The sequence below is a fragment of the Sceloporus occidentalis genome, unplaced genomic scaffold (assembly GCF_023333645.1).
Source record: "Sceloporus occidentalis isolate IW3139 unplaced genomic scaffold, rSceOcc1.0.p SCAF_10, whole genome shotgun sequence".
Classification (NCBI taxonomy): domain Eukaryota; kingdom Metazoa; phylum Chordata; class Lepidosauria; order Squamata; family Phrynosomatidae; genus Sceloporus; species Sceloporus occidentalis.
Window position 1 is genome coordinate 22,853,054 of NW_028316990.1, and position 17,278 is coordinate 22,870,331.

At 43.9% G+C, this 17,278-nt stretch overlaps 1 protein-coding gene across 4 annotated transcripts in view; it reads left to right on the forward strand.

Annotated features, from left to right (window-relative positions):
- Positions 1-17,278, forward strand: part of ARHGAP17 (Rho GTPase activating protein 17) — a 45,013-nt gene that overhangs the window by 13,198 nt on the left and 14,537 nt on the right. For all 4 annotated transcript variants that reach the window (XM_089477011.1, XM_089477012.1, XM_089477014.1 and 1 more), the window contains exons 2-11: positions 5,583-5,622; positions 9,534-9,638; positions 9,873-9,949; positions 10,973-11,084; positions 11,240-11,316; positions 12,056-12,167; positions 12,687-12,755; positions 12,887-12,968; positions 15,764-15,891; positions 16,247-16,358. In XM_089477011.1, coding sequence (XP_089333137.1) covers positions 5,583-5,622; positions 9,534-9,638; positions 9,873-9,949; positions 10,973-11,084; positions 11,240-11,316; positions 12,056-12,167; positions 12,687-12,755; positions 12,887-12,968; positions 15,764-15,891; positions 16,247-16,358 — 914 coding nt within the window. The remainder of the gene's footprint in view (positions 1-5,582; positions 5,623-9,533; positions 9,639-9,872; positions 9,950-10,972; positions 11,085-11,239; positions 11,317-12,055; positions 12,168-12,686; positions 12,756-12,886; positions 12,969-15,763; positions 15,892-16,246; positions 16,359-17,278) is intronic.

Sequence of the window (17,278 nt, forward strand, 5' to 3'; positions counted from 1 at the left end):
TTCGCCCCATATTTCTCTGACCCATTGAGGTGCTGGGTGTCTCTAAGGGACCTCAGGAGCCAGTAGAGTGCTTTTGGAGACTGCCAGTAAAGATAACAGGGACAATTGATTTGGTCATAGTGACCTTTAAAGATCCAGTTTGTCATTTGTCGGTGCTTCTCAGTCCAGTTTTGGTGATCAAGGTTCACAGGGTTCCTGTGTCATCTGGCATCTTTTGCTCACTTGCTGTGCCAGCTGCTTCCCCTCCTAGCAAGAAGAGATTTGTCTGGCTAACCTTCACTATATTTTGTGAACAACTACCGTTCATTCTGCATAGAGATGCCTTTGACAAATGCTGGAAAATCTCAACTAGTTCAATAACAGGGCAGCCAGACCTGTTTGACCAGGATTTGCCGCGGTTAACCTTGCATTTCCAGTCTTGAAAGAGTTTCTTTTGCTCCCAGTTAGTTTCTAGATGACAGTTCAGAGTATTTGTTTTTTTAAATTGCACACCAACAAATGTCAAAGCACACAACACAATTAAAAATGCTGATGGGAGAAACAGTGATAGATTTGAGGTGTTGTTTTTCCGCCACAATTTTACATTAGGTTTGTTTGTTTTTTAAAAGTGTTTAGTATTGTTCTGTGACTGTAAGGTTCCTAAAGGATTCTTCAAATAACATTGCTTTGAAGCAAAATAAATTAAAAATATATGTTGTATTGGATGTCTATGATTCTGTTAAATACTGAGCCATCTGGGGCAACTCAGAGCAGTCTGGAGAGGGATTAAAGTCCCATCGTCTTGTCTTGGTGATTCGGAGAGATGCAGATAGCTGTGAGAGACCCATCATTACAGGAGGCAAAATCCAGATGTCAGAAAAACTGGCACCACATTATTGTAAGCACAGATTTAACATCCCCCAACCCCTGCCTTTAATGGTGGTGTCATTTTAACCAGTAAGTGCAAAGCCCTCCTGTTTTCCAAAGCGCACCACTTTGTAAGAGATCTGTAAGTTTGCTGAGGGGAAACTGGCCCTTGAGTTTAATGGAACCTTTTTGTCTTGGCTTCAGCGCAAAGCTGCAGATTTTTTTCCGCTGTCCCCCCTTTCTGTGTCCTGGCATCCAGTCCAGCCATTGTGCGATGGAAAGTCAGCAGGATGTATTGGTAATGCAGCCTCTGTCCTCTCACAGCTCCCTGGAAAACTTACTTTTCCGAGACAGAAATCCTCATGCTTTTCTTGCTGAAGAAAACCCAAAGCAGGGAACGCCGTGAATGTAGATTTGCACGGTTTGCTGCTCCTAGAATACAGATCTCCCTACCTTCCAGCAGATATGTGCGAGCCTGATAAATTAACAACTAGATTCAATAATAAGGACATGGGCTTCGTTGAAAAAGAATGGGCCCCTCTTTTAGAATTTTGTAGCGTACGGGAAAGGGAAAACAAAATGTGGCATTGAATGCTGAGCTTAATGGATGTAATACTGTTTGAGACTGAAATCAAAAGATAATCAGAAGTCAAAAATATTGAGCTAAGCAGGGGCTATAAGAAACCAGATGAATTAGAATTTAGGAGGTGGTACTGATAGTAACTTTACATTTGATGTTTTTGTTTGTCTGATTGTAGGTGTATGAAAGAGCATGTACTGAAATGAGAGATTTTGGATATGGTTAGTGTGCTTATGTTTAGGGATGTTAGAGTAATAAAATGTGGTGGGGAAAGAATACAGATTTCCCTACCTTCCATCACCTCTGTAGTCCCTGACCCTAAGTTTTCCTTGATTGAACCTCTGAGTCAACGTTTCTGTGTCCAGTTTGACAATGGGACTGAGTCACTGGGGCTCTAATGGGTGCCCTGGTCTAGTTCATGGCCTTTCCCAACCTGAGCCAGCTTTAGGTTGTATTTTTCTTTCCTTGTTGACCATGAGTGACGGTTTGTTTCCATCCTCCCTGCACTTCTTGGCCTACTTTTTCAGCTTATCTACAATCACAATGGGAGGCCACAGACGAGTACTTGGTGTCCCTTCTAGCTAGGAAATTGTTTTTCCTTATGATCCGATGTTTCTCCCATCAGATTTCCAACCCTGGCTGATAACCAATTATTATATCCTGGACTGTGTTATAGGCAAGGCTGAGAACATCTCAAATATTGGAGAGCTGGTATCTGGGAATCTGCAAGGTTTTTTCTAGCTGAAAGTGGAGTCATTCAAGAATCTTTCCTGGAAGATTATGTAATATAAAAGCTGACACATGGTTTTGATATCTTGTTTGTAAAATAGTCTTCTTGCAGAAAAGCATTTGGAAACATGTGAGCATTGGCTTAATCGGTGGATCCACCAGAGTGGATGCTTTGACAAGAGGCCCTCTGAATAATGCTGCATCCGCACTGCAGAACGAATCTAGTTTGACACTGCTTTAACTGCCGTGGCTCCATCCTATGGAAGCCTGGGATTTGTAGTTTGTTGTGACCCCAGAGCTGTTCTCTGACAGTGAGGGCTAAATATCTTCCAAAACTACAATTCCTAGAATTCCATAGCATTGAGCTATGGCAGTTAAAGCAGTCTCAAAACTAGATTAGTTCTGCAGTGCAGATGCAGCCTCAGACATGTCTTGCAAACTCAGGACAGCTGCTGTGGCTTGCTTGCTTGAACCCATTTCTCTTTATTGCGGTCTTCTTTTTCTCCTGCTGCCTTCCACTGTTACCAGCATAATTGTCTTTTCCAAGGAGACATGTCATCTCATGGTGTCCAAAGTATGATAGCCTCAGTTTAGACGCATACTTACAAGCCGTGTTTGTAACTGGCTGTGTGGAAGGACTGGAAACGATCCAGACAGAGTCCTTGGTGTAATGGGGTTCATTGGAAGAGTTAACAGTGAGTCAACCGGGAGTCCTACTAGTCAGCCTCAGCATGAGAGAAATTCGTTGTGTTTCTGGTAGCTTTGCTCCCTCCGCTTTCCCAGCACTTGCCAGTTCAGCAGCTGGTCCCTTTTGTAACCCGCTGAGCAGATAAATCTCCACTTTTTCTATGAAAATCCACATCACATTTAGAGGAAGAGCTCCTGGCTGTACAGAGGTTCCCTCTTTCGCTTTAGCCCACACATAAATGTGGTTGCACACTGTCTCCGTTGCTTTGCACTTAATTGTTAAATGTTGTGTCAGAAACTTCCTTAGTTTGAACAGCTCATCTGTTTTTGTAATTCATGATGTTGATAATATAGTCAGATACATTGGAAAACATTTCTAGGTAGTGGTGCTTTGCAAGGAGAAAATATTACCTTGTATCATTCCCAATGGAAGGATACCTGGGATCTCCTCTTGAACATCTTTACTCAGGTACACGCCATTTGGTTTGATTAAGACTTATTTCATGTAAGTGCCTTTGGGATCGTCCCTTAGATTGCAATCCTAAGCACATTTCCTAGGGGAGGACAAAAACTCCATGGAACTCCTGTGAGATTTCTAAATAAAACACACTCAGGGCTTCAGTCTTATTCTACCAAATTGTTTGTTCATTTGCTTTACAACAGGCCTTGCCTGAAAGACAAAGAGCCCTCCTCCCGACCACCATCTTGAGGGGGAGAGAGGCCTATGTGAGAGAGCAGATGAGCTGGACTTTCCCCCTTCCCTACTGTCATTCCCTTCTCCTTTTGACCATCCATTAAGAACCCAAGCCCTTCTTCCATTCCATCTGCCTTGGTCCAGGCCTCGGAGGTAGAGAAGAACTGCTGGCCCTCATCCCCTTCCCCTCCACCTCTCCCTTCTCTTTTTGTGTCCTGTCTTTTTAGATTGTAAGCTGCGGGCAGGGAACCGTCTAAGTAAAAGATTGTATGTACAGCGCTGTGTAAATTTACAGTGCTTTATAAATAAAGGTTAATAATAATAATAATAATAATAATAATAATAATAATAATTCTAAAGTGTTGAGGTTGTTTGGATACACTTAAAACTTATTAAATGTGTTTTATGCCTTTCCTGATTAGGTATTTAAGTTCACAAATTACGAGAATTCAAGGTTTTGTTTGGTCAAAAAGAGGATGTCAAATCAGATCACGTTCTGCTAAAGGAGGAAAAATTCAAGTCAAAGGCAAACACCACTACCCAGCCATAATTTAGCAGCATAATTTAGGGGGAATGATGGAGAAAGCTTCCTTTCTTAATGTTGTTGAACTGTTGGCTTGGGTGACCTACTAAATATAAATTGATCCCTTTGTGTCAGTGGGCAGTTGTTAATGTTTGGCTGTGATGCTGACAAGGACTCTGGAAGTCATCCACTTAGTGTCAGAGGCCACATCTCTAGCAAGGCAGAGGAAGGAAAGAAGTCACTTTTCCAAGCAGGTTGACATTTCCCTGGGCCAGCATAAGCTAGGAGCGCATGCAGACCGTATTAGAAGGCCTCAGTTGCACATGGTTGGGAATCTTGGACCCAGGCAGCTTGAAGGTTAGGGCCTGGTGGTCCTTCTCAATGTGGTTGCTTTCTTTCTGGGATGGATGGCAGTGGGGCTGGAAACCAGGAGGAGCACCAGCACCATTCGCTCCTCGCCTCTTTCCCAGGGGAGGTTATGGGGCCCGGTGAATAAACAACTCTCTGGCTGGCAGCCACCTGAGAAGCTTATGGAGAAATGCTTTTGGAAATCTGCTGCCAAGAATTGCTTCCGGCCAGGTAGAATTTCACATCAGCGTAATGAGGAAGTGCTTTGATGCTGCCTCAACTCCCATGAGGTACTGCAGGTCCCATCCCTTCCCCTGCCTTCTGTCACTGCACTTAACCCTTCTAAAATTCTCATCTGCATCTCCTAACTCTATTCATTTATTTTTATTTTTATTTATAATGTTTTTCTCTACCTTTCTCTGTCCATGATTTATTTAGGTAGTTATTTTAAACTATTCACATCAAGGTTGATCAGGGTGCGAAGATGTGCCTAGCTTGAACTCACATCTCCATGGTCCTAGCTTGGGTTGCACCCCACCGCATGCTGCCCTTCCAGTGGCATGGTTGCTACATTTGCTGTAGGCATCAGTGTTTCCAGGCTACATCTCCTCACCCTCCCTTAGCATTCAATGGCACTTATGGCATGAATATTATCCATTTTTACCAGGACTGAAACTTGTGTCTCCCAACATCCAAAATCTGGGAGTCAAAAAAGTCACTTCAGGACATCTTGTCTGGAACAAACTGGATATGTTGAACAAAGTGCCGGCTATGCTGGTGCATAAGAGATAGAAAATATATGTGTATCAACGCAGTCATGGCGAAGGGTCTCAGTATTATTATTATTAACCTTTATTTAAAAAGCACTGTAAATTTACACAGTGCTGTACATACAATCTTTTTAATTGGACGGTTCCTATCATGTCCTTAGTTTCCTAGCCCTCTCTTGCATCTGCCCCTGTTGAGAACCAAAATGTAGAAAACCTTGTATGGATTTATGCGTCTGGGTGGATGTTAAGCCTGGTACTTGAACCATGTGAAGAACTGTTCTTTCATCTTGTTGTTTGGTTTGGATAAACAGACTGCTTCTGCATATCAAAAGTATACTTGTACTGCCCAGCTTTGCTCAGCGCACAAAATGATTTTAATGCCTTTTTCTCTCTCTCTTTCAACAGAGCTGAGAAAACAGAAGTTCTCAGTGATGATCTGCTGCAGGTATTTAAAATGAATGAATTAATGTTGTATCTTCATTTCTATCAAAGGCTGGTTTACTGAGATTTTATGTTTTATTTGTTATATTTATTATATTTATCCTGGGGTTTTTAAGAAAAGCTGCAGTATAATTTCAGACTACTGGGATGCACACAAGCTGCAAGCAAATGTGAGAGAGCAATCAAAAGTGAAACAAATACTGGGGAATTACCTTTTGCAAAGGTGAGGTGAGAGTCACGGTGTGATGGACAAGGTTGGAACAAGACTCGTCCCTGCCATGTTTTTCCAGATGAAGAGAGCAAGCTACAAATCATATAGGCAGAATAAATGAGCATCTGTTGTTTTTTTGGAACATATCTGGGTAACCAAGCGAAGATAAAAGGAAGGAAACCTGCAGGTGGCCGGAAATTATGTTTCCTGAGACCAAGACATTCTGTATATACATTCTTTTTCAGCATTGACCACAACCACCCCCTTGACCTTTTGGTCTCTGACTCATATTGCCAAAAAATTCAGCAGATTTTGCCCCCAAGTGCTCCTGTTGGTGGTATTACAGATGCCCATCTCTTCACCAGGAAGCATCTTCTCTTTACCCAGCCTTTGGTGCTGCTGCCCCAGTTTCTCTCCCTCTTTCTAGTGAACTGTCCGTTTGCCTCCCCCTCCTTCATAGCAATGGTCCCAAGGGGCTTGGCAGTTCCCCTGGGAGTATGGTTTTGGATGGGGCACAAGAGGCTGAAGCATTGCCCTTTCTGCCCCATTCAGAACAGGACACAATTGTGGGTAAAATGCAGGTACAATCACTAATGGCACTGACTGGGAAGTAAATAAATGCAAGCAAATACCGCTTATTCTTTGTTCTCTTCTATTTGCAAAATGTTTAATGGGATGAATAGTTTGGCCGTTCCTTTGAGAAAATAGATGGGGGGAAGCCATTTTTTCAGGAGGACAAAGTCAGGAAGCTCCAAACGAGCCACTGCCCAGTGACCTAATGGTTGCACTTTCCAGACCTCAGCCACCACCGTTTTCTCCCCCTTTCTTTCTAAATCTCCTTTCCCCTGATTTCCTTTTATATCCCATTTTTCCTTCATGTGAGCAAAAGGGGGTTATGGTCCTTCTGAATCAGAAGGGTGGGGGAAGGAAGGCGATCTGGCCGCGCGCCTGGGTAAATATCAGCAGCGAAGTTTTCTTTCCAAAGCATGATTTTGGCAATCCCATTTGGTTGCCTTGGTGACCCTGTAAAATATTTGGGGGTGGGGAGCCAGAAATTCTTCTATCCAGCTGTTGGCACATCTTTCTTTTTCTTCGTCAGAGCCGTGGCTTTCCCAGGCACTAAGAGACGCTTGGCCTTTTCTCCCCAAATGGGATTGCTTACTCATCCTCCTTTCTGTGTCGCTAAGCAGAAGCCCTCCAAGTACATCCCTGCAGAGTCTTCTTTATGTGAAACTGCATGTGTTTCACCATACAGCCTACATATATCTCTCTCCCTTGAAATGCTACCGGTTTTAAATGTTTTCATTTCCAAAGACAGAGAGCTACTGCTCTGGCAGAAGGAAGCATTCCATATCTTGTCCCAGATGCAATGAAATGCAGCATTGCTTAACAAGATCTGCTGGTGAGCTTTGCGCATGCCAAAGAGAGAGAAAGGCCTTGGGAGCTGGGCAGAAAAGTTGCCATTACAGATCCAGAAGAGATGGCATTACAAAGAGCTGGCTGTTGAGCAGCAACTCCTGTTGGCCTCTGGCCAGTTTAGGACCACAAGACATCCACTGGGCTGATGCTTGTGTTTGCCAGCACATGGTGTACAGAACGTCCTGTTTTCCTGTCCACAGGTGTACAGAACAGTGAACAGAAACAAAAAGCATACAGACACATGTACCAAAACATATGCATAAAAATTAAAATTGTCACCTTGTTCTAATTCTGTAATTTATGCCTATGTATGTGCGTATCTTGAAGTCAACCTATGGTGTCCCCATGAATTTCACAGGATTTTCTTAGGTTAGGAATCCCACTTTGGGAGAAAGGTGTGATATAAATCCAATCAATAAAGTAATAAATAAAATACAGGTGGTTTTGCCAGTCCCTTCCTCTTATGTTCTTCTGAAATAGCATCTGGGATTCGTTGGCTGTCTTCCATCCAAGGACTAACCAGGACTGATCCTGCTTAACTTCTAAGATCAGATGGTATCTGGTGCCATTAGAGGATTTAGACCTGATTTTTATGCCTACAGTATACAATTCACGTCGTTTGGGGGGTTTTAAGTCCCCTTTTGTCCCCTAAATATGAGGAGGTTGTGTGGAAGAATGAGCTGCATTATCCAGAGAAAAGGTCAAAGGCTTCTTGGGTGGTGACCTGAAATGTTCCCAATTGTGTGTGGGGTTTTTTCTCCCCCTTCTGCAATTGAGAGATGCCTTTTGGCCAGGAAGAAGGAAATCTGGGCCAAGAAGTACTTGGATCACATTTCAGCCTTCTGAGGAGAGCTTTTCCTTTTTTCCAGTCTACTCAACAGCTGCCTCTTTGGACAGAAAACAAAGGCCAGCGTTTCCCTTTGGATCCAGTTGTAATCACAACTGATCTGCTAATTGGAAGATTCTGGCAGTTGCGCTTAAAGTCACATTGTATGATAATGTAGCTGCTTAAACATAGATACAGCAGCTAAAGCATTTTTGAGCTCCTCTGGGAGCAACTTCTTCAAAATCCAGTTTTTAAAAAGCAAATGGCATTGAGAATCAGGAGTAGCAGATTTTGTAGCCTTCGAATGGGTGGACTGAGAGTTGGTCTGGCGATCTGTGATGATAAAATACTTTCTCTCTCCTCCTCCTCTTCTTTTTTCCTTCTTCTCTTTCACTGCTGCATTTTAAAATCCCCAGGAGGATTCCTATCTATTTACATGCCTCCCACAGTTGAAACTTGTTATGCTTTTTTGGCCGGTTTTGTTCAAACAGAAACCATTCCAGAAGGCCTCCTTTTAACCTTCGTGACTCATCAAAACAGAGATAAACCACATTCTTTTGCTCTTGTCTGCAGAGGTTCCCAGCAGAACTTGGCAGACTTTCTCTGCAATCTCAGACGTTTGAACTAAGAGATCTTTCACAGAAAGAATCTGGGCTGCTGCTTATAAAATATGCCTTATAAGCAGCTACATTTTTACAGTCACTTGCGGTGCTTCCAGGTTGTGTATGTGTGTGCATGTGTGCGCACGCACATTCACTTTGCTTCATTCATGGAATTTTACAAGACACCTTGATAACAGTGTCCTCTCATAACCCTGACGTGTTTTCCAGTCTTCCATCATTATTATTACAAAAGCAGAATCCAGCATCAAACAACTTTAGAGTTGGAAGGGTTCCCAAGGGCCATCTAATCCAACCTGGTGATACCACTGCAATGCGGTACATGGATAGGAGGCCATTTAACCTCTGTGTACAAAATCTCCAGGGAAAGAGTGTCCTTGTCTTCTGAAAAGCATCTCCACAGTGTCTTGGAGTGCCTTTTTGTTTTTGTAATGCCAGGAGTCATCCATCTGGAATCACTTGTTTTTGGCTAGTGTAGAAGAGCGGTCCACTGTCTAGTGGCTTATTCCTCCTGCCAGCATTCCTAGGCAGGAATCTAATGTTCTTTGCACTGAAGACTCCTATTATCTAAACTTTTCAGCCCCTTGAAGGCAGCTGATAGTAAGCAAAGTGTAAAGAGTTTGGATAGGCAGTACTCCCCCCCCCTGAATTTTATCTGAAGGGAGAAAGAGAACAGGCTGAATTGAATAAATGATGGGGTGTGGGTTTGCTCAACGCAAGAGGTGAGGGACAGAATCCCAGTAGTCAGTCCCAGCAAACAGCATAGAAGGAGAATGGCTTCTCAGCATCACAAACCATCTCCTCTTCTCTTCCTCTCTCCCAAATTGTTCTCTGACCAGATCGAGCGCCGTCTTGACACCGTGCGGTCTGTGTGCCACAATTCCTGCAAGCGGCTAGTGGTGTGTTTGCATGGGCAGTATGGAACGGATGCTGAAAAGAGACATGTGAGTCCTGGCACTTTCCTGGGTTCTTACCCACTCATTTCCAGTCAAAGGTGCTCCTGTGCCATTGAATTGCCCCTTCCCTTCCGTAAAGCTCATTTGCTTAATTTCACCCAGAGATGAATTTGGCAAATTCCCAGGTCCAGTGGCCACACTCCTTAGACTCCAGAAGAACCGAACACTGAGTGACATGGGGTTCCATATCCTGATCTAATTCACATCTGTTTTACTCTACAGAAAAAACTCCCACTCACAGCTTTTGCTCAGAATATGCAAGAAGGTGCGCTGCAGCTAAGCGACGAAACATTACTGGGGTAAGAATTGCTTATCCCATCACCCACCCCAATCTCGAAAACATCTAGCCATGGATGTTTAGCAAATCCAGTTTAAAAAACCCACCAAACCTTGATACATTTATTGGCTAACCGAAATGCATAATAAATATGTGGCAAGCTTTAGAAGCTTCACTGGCTTCTTCATCAGGCAAGGTTTTACAAACCAAACAGGAGGAAAAAAATTGAAGATATTAATCATAGGCTTGCATTTTGCTTAGTTAAGATGATATGGAGGGGCATCTTGCCACCCCAGTCTCTGGGGTTTTCTTGCCATTTGGAGTTCTGGAAGTGGCCCTACAGAATATAGATGTGTGTCATTCCAGTTTTGCTCTAGATATGTGTGTATCTCCCCAGATTCCATATCTGGATTTCGTTTTTCCATCAGACTGCAATAAATCCTCAGCAACTGAGATAGTTCTGTTACTTCAGTATGTTTGCAGCATCTTTAGCATCTTCTAACACTATCGTTAAATAATATTTTTATTATTTAAACAATATTATTACCATCTAAACAAAATTTTATTGCCAAATTTCACACCTGGCTGAATATAATTTGAAAAGAGAGCAGCTGCTACAGCACTTTTTAAAGCTGCTGTAGTTATTTCCCCTTGTCTGTTAGCACAAAATTATACTGCCACTGTGGAGGAGGAAGCTGTATTCATGATGAGAAACATCCCAAATTGTAGGGGATGCTGCAAAAATTGGTTGCACTGAGTGAATTTAAATAGACCCAAGAGCCAAAGAGTGAGGCATCTCTCTCCCTTGTGGTTTGGGTTTTTTGTTTTGGGTTTTTTGGATGCTTAGAAACATTAGAGAGACTAAGTAGCTTCTTGGTTGCAAAGTCCATATTGTGGTGATACCTTTATTAGGCCAATCACAAGGAGCTAGATATATCACACAAGCATGATGTGTTTTGCTCTCTTGTGTTGGTTGAATGAAGGTATCGCCACAATCTGGAATGTTGGATTTTGTCTTAATATCCAATAAATCTTTGTTTTGAAGGAAAATGCTGGAGACCTGTGGCGAAGCAGAGAATAAGCTTGCAATGGAACTCTCTCACCACGAAGTGCAGGTTGAAAAGGACATCTTGGAGCCACTGAACCAACTGACAGAGGTAGGTTGCTTCGGAGGACTCTGACATGAGCCAGCCTGGTTCTTTCCAAAGACACTGCAGTAGGTTTAGCAGACGCTGCTGAGTGCCTGCGATAAATATAACTCTTCTGCATGAGAGGTTTTCAAATGTCAGCTTCCTGTTGCTTCTGCTTTCAGACAGAAATCCCCAACATTCAAAAACAGAGGAAGCAGCTTGCAAAGTTGGTGCTGGACTGGGACTCTGCAAGAGCCAGGTAAAACCCAAATCCTCTGATTCCTCCTCTTCCTCATTATCGTTATTACATGTATTTATATTCCACCTTTTCCCCAGTTTGGGATTCAGGGCGCCTTACAACAGATTTTAAAAAAATGCAGTTACAATTCACAAAATGCAAAGGTCAAAAAATAATGACACCATTTTAAAAACACAAGCCTTTAAAGAAATAAACACCAGTACAACAAAATAACAAATTGAAAGTCCTTCAGTTTGTTTAGGTGGGATGGGCCTTGTGTACTCATCAAAGGCCTGTCGAAACACTTGTCTGTGGAACAAGAATAGGGAGAATGCCAGTCTGATCTCTCTGGGAAAGGAGTTCCGAAGTCTGGGAGCAAACACCCTGACTTTGAGACCACCCTTCAGTTAATACTGATGTACTAACTGCATTGAAAGCAGCATGTAAATATGTAAGGAGTTGAGGAAACAGATCACAAAAAACTGTGCCAAGAGATCTGTTTAGGAGAACGAGGGGTGTATTCAGACCCACAGGGGCCGATCAGCTACTTCTTTGGTTGCCAGGGCACATCCTACCTTCCCACCCCATATCTTTCCTTTAGAAGCCTATGTGGGAAATGATTTTTTCCCCTCTGAATTGGTAGCCCTTCCATCAGGAGGACTGTCCGGCTTCAGTGGGAAGGGGAGCAGGAGAGATAATGATTCACAAAGGACCTCCTTCCTCAAGTGCTCTGGGAATCATTTTGCTCCATTTCTTACAGGTGGAACCAAGCCCACAAAACCTCCGCTACTAACTTCCAGGGGCTTCCATCTAAGATAGACTCCCTGAAGGAGGAGATGGATGAAGCAGGAAATAAAGTGGAGCAATGCAAGGTGTGTGGTGTTAGGAGTGCCAGACTCAGGGAGAAGGGCTGGATGCCTATAGAATTGGGTTGGTAAAGTGTGGTCCTACATGGATGTTTTTACTGTTTCTTACTCCACAAATGCACACACACTTTTACCCTTTTCTGGCTAAAATTGCCAGTGAATTGCCTTTTCTGGAAGCCTCCAAGAATGCTGTTTCATATTTTAAATAGACTACAGGACTATCCTCCACTGTTTAATGTCCAAAAAAGACCCATTCTGAACAAGAGGAACCTTCAGTCTTGAAGGGAGACCTTAGATGTCTTATCTGCACTCCAAAACCTTAATTCCTCTGTGTTTCTGGAGAAAATACCTCCATAAGGCTCTTCTTTCCAAAGGCTCCTCTCTTCCACACAGTGGAACCATGGAAAGCCTTGTTGTCACTGGGTTTTGTTTGAAGAAGTGGAAATGCCTTCTGCAGGCCTTGTTGCTCTTACCAACTAGACACTTGGCTCTCTTTTTTTGCCACCCTCTCCCACATTGTCACAGGATCAACTTGCTGCGGACATGTATAACTTCATTTCCAAAGAAAGCGACTACGCCCGATATTTTGTCTCGGTAAGCATTCCCCTCCCTCCAAGCCCTGCTTTTCTCAGACATACATTTCATGTGCTTTAGCCTTCTGCCTGTGTGGTGGTGTGTTCATCCCGTGCTAATGTTTTGTTCTAAAATGTGGGTTCTATCCTCAGTTATTAGAAGCCCAAGCAGATTACCATAGAAAAGCATTAGCAGTCTTAGACAAGGTGATCCCCGAAATCCAGGGCCATCAAGGTAAAGTAAACCTGTGCTCTGCCTCTTGCTTTGCCTGCGCCATCTCTGTGCTCTCCTCTTCCTCCTCCTTTCTTTTTCTTCCTCCTTTTGGCATGCCATTCTTCTCAAATAAGTGCACTAGGACCTTTCTTGACGGTTCCTCGTCCAAAATTATAACCCCTCTGCAGCTGCATTTCTGACATCCTTCCAAGCTTCTTATTAACACACTAACAACAAGTGCTACATTTGTTCTGAGGTTCTTCCGGGGCGGTACTGTTGCCGATGACATGGGCAGGGTGTGCCAGCATCACCCCTTCACCTCCTGCCAACTGGACACAGGGCCAGTGCTGGCTGCCCCATGTGCTCTCTCTCGGTGGCCACATTTAGGAATAGCTGAAGCCAAGTCTAGCACACAGATGGCTGTAGTTGTTGCTTCTTTATGCCCTGCCTTTCCTCCACTTTGGGGCACAAAGCTGCTTAAAACAGTTAGAACAACCATAGTTAAAAACTGACAGCATGCAAAAGTTAAAAAGCAATTAAACCATTGTAAAATGTTAAAAACAGTTAAAAACATAAACCGTTAAAACAGCAACAATAACAAAATAACAGCAAGTAAAGGTCCAGCACATCATGCAAAGCCCATTTCCCTCAAATCCTTTTACTGTGTCAAAATTCCTTCACTTTTTTAGATTTTAATTTGTATCCTAAGCTCTGCCTCTCCTTGATATGTGCTCAAGACGACAGAGTGAAACTTACAATAAAAAGAAAACACGGCAACTAATGTGAAAACACCCGAAGACTGGATAAGGAATGGCACATAAACATATGCTGAAGAATGTGCTTTTCTGGCAGTTAAATGCTCAAAGTAGTGTGTAAAAATACAAAATTTATCTAAACACCCAACCCAAAACTTGTAAACTGAAGTCAGTACTCTGAAGTCACAGAATGTTCTTTTGTGATTAAGAGACCCTTGATAGCCCTCTTGCCCACAAATTCAGCCAGATTTTCCTCCTTTTGTTTTGTTTTTTAGTTTTAAGAAACTTCATGGCCTACCACAATATCTTGAGGCCATTGTTTGCATAGGTTAGCTACTGAATCAGCCCCTTGGAGAGACATCAGTCTGTGGCAAGAGACATTGTGATGTGGCATTTGGAAGGGGAGAGTCCTATGTGCAGCTGGTACTCCTGGCGCCATCCCCTCTGCCCTTCCCTTTTGAGTATCATGAAGCACACATGCCCACAGCATCCACAACTGGCACACCAAGCCAGACACTCCCTCCTTGGAGGTCTTTAAACAAAGGCTGGATGGCCATCTGTTGGGGATACTTTGATTGAGAGTTCCTGCGTGGCAGAATGGGGTTGGACTGGATGGCCCTTGAGGTCTCTTCTAACTCTATGATTCTATGAATCAACAGAGCCAAGTATAGCCTGGATAGGAAAGCAGAGACTCAGAGGGGCTAGAGGAAGAGGAAGAGAGAGCATCGTGTCTATTTCAATTGGTCTTTCCAGACCCATCCTAATGTTGCATGTTGTGTTGGCACAAGGCTGGAGAAGATGTGAGCCATTTGCTCTTCATCCTGACTGCCACAGAGGCTTGCAGAGCATCCAGTCACAGGCTCACCTTTCTGCGTGCACAGTGCTGAGGGGCAGGCAGTGCAACGAGGGCACCGGCTATCTCAGAGTGCTTCCAGATTTCTTCTTTTCTGGTACTTCCTACATAACTAACAGTCAACAACTAATCGTCTGTCTTCTGGTCTGCTCTCTCTTCTCAACTGGAGCAACAAATAAAATGATTTTTACATGACGGTTAATGTACTTGTTGGATTGGAGAAAAAGCAATGACCATTTTTAAAAGTTCTTCTCCAAACGGTTTTATTGACAAAGGGAAATTTGGGTTACCAGAATGAAACTCCTTCTCATAAGATAACACTTTGGTGAGGCAACTGGCCAGCCTTGTCAACATTTAATCTTGACAAAACCGTAGTTTTGTGTGTATCTGTGCTGCAGGACTAGTCCCACTGCAGAACGCAGCCTGGTAATGCCAGTGCCATGCTTCTCTCTTGGGGCCAGTTCAGATGCCCACTGGAGTGTGTGGAGGTCTGTTTATACCACAGACCGGCCCAGCCACCCCAGGGCTGGAATTTCAGCTTCAGTGGCTGTATTGGAATGGAAGGCAGGAGGATGACTGGAAATGAATGTGGTTTGGTTATTTTAGTGCCAAGGCAACCTATTTTCCCTGCCTATGACAAGGAAGAAGCCTGTGGAGCCACTTACCAGGAAGGTTCCAAGAGTTGTGGGCCCCAGACATGAAAAAACAAAATTTCAACGTGTATGGAAAGAAGCCGGAGAGGAGTAGCACCCCATATGTCAACGTTTGACCCTTTGCTTGCCATTTTTCAATTCACAGTATCTCCAAGCCAAAGGCTTTCCACCACTCCGCCAGAGGGTCATGTGAATCGAGCCCCTTAGAAAGAGCCTGGCTTACACCCCGGATTCAGAAATCAACTCTTTTGCAATGGGGATCTAGTCGCATATAGAGTTTATATCAGCCTGTTGTGCAGAAGGGCTAGCATTTGATCCCGTGGCTAGCAAGAGTTGTGCTCTTGGCTGCTTTTGGTCACTTATGCAGGCTTGGCAATGTTCTGGCTTCTCACCCAAGCAAAACCTAACAGAAACCTTTGTCAGTCAGACTGTCCTTCTGGTGTGATTCCTAATGAGCATATTACAGATCTTCTACCACCACCACCATCACACATACACCCCTTTCAGAGAATTCCCAGTTGTGTCGCTAACTACTTGTGCTGCCTCTCTAACTAGACAAATGGACAGAAAAGCCAGCCTTTGGGACTCCCCTGGAAGAGCATTTGAAGCGCAGCGCCCGAGAAATCGCCCTCCCAATTGAAGCATGTGTGATGATGCTCTTGGAAACGGGCATGAAGGAGGAGGTATGGTATTTCTCTTTTCTTTCTGGGTGCTGCGGGGACTGTGGGGGCCTTCATGCTCAGGTGAAATCACTGCAGTTGTAGCAGCCCTTTAATCACCCTGAACAGGCATCTTAGAAACAACATAGCACAGACCAGGCGATGCTCAGCAGCACATGAAGGCTGCCTTGGCGAAAATGTGTGGAAGGGTATTCATCCAATTAGCAAGAAGTGGGCCAACTCCATTCAGTTTGCTCTGGGTACTTCTAGTGCCAGGTCACAGGGTTGGCATCTGTCAGACTGAACTGGTTGATGGCAGAGAGGGTTGTTTTTATCATCATGACCCAGCTAACAGGATGCGTCTGCTGTCCTTACCCAGGGCTTATTCCGAATCGCTGCCGGAGCTTCTAAGCTAAAGAAGCTGAAAGCGGCCTTGGACTGCTCCACGTCACACCTGGATGAGTTCTATTCAGACCCACATGCCGTGGCAGGTAGGTTAGACTGAGAGAGCTGCTGGGCTGCCCCAAGAAGGAGCTGCACATGGGCTGGAGGGCCTCACTTATCAGCTCAGTATTTTGCCAAGGGCTGCAAAGCTAGGCATGGAGAATTCTTGGCACTGCCAGGTAGGCTGCTCTTCTCTCAGGCAGGGTTCACCTCCTTGTTACCAAATACAAGACTGTTTGAGCACAATCCCACTGTTGTGTTGTCGTAATCAAAGTGCTCTCCTTTGTGCCCCTGGGCCAGTTCTTGGGAAACTTAATGAAAGTGTTCCAACTGAATAGCTGTGAAGTTCAAGGAAAGAAGCAGTGTATCATAGTGGTTAGAGTGTTGTCCTGGGATATGCGAGAGACCCAAGTCCTAGTCCCCACTGTGCCAGGCAGCTCAGTGGCTGACTTTGGGCCATCCCCGTCAGCCTGAACTCCTTCACAGGGTGGTGGTTGTTGCTGTGAGGATAAAATGGGTTGGAGAAGGAGGAGAACCGGGCAGAGGAAAGACAAGATTATAAATTTAGCAAATAAATGGCAATGATAGTTACTTTCAATCTCAAAATGGATACAGGTTCATTACTACTAAATACAAAACTGAAAGTGTTATCTTCCATTTACCGCAAAAGACTTGCATTTGTAATAAATACCAGCTGGGTTGATTTGAGCCAACTCTTTCTGTTTTAAACATTTTTCAGAAAGGGTTGACTTTTCCCCATTTGTCTATGCAGAGGTTGATGTCAGGAGATGCCAGAATGGTGATGGCTGGCTGGCCTTTTGCTCCTTCTTGCAACAGGAGCGGCTGAACAAATGACCAGCCTTTGGCCTGTGGTTTGTTCTATGAGAAGTCCCAACTTTTCAGGAAACCCTGGCTCTTCGTTCTTCTCCAATGGGCCAGAGAACAAACACGAGCAAACCACAGGACC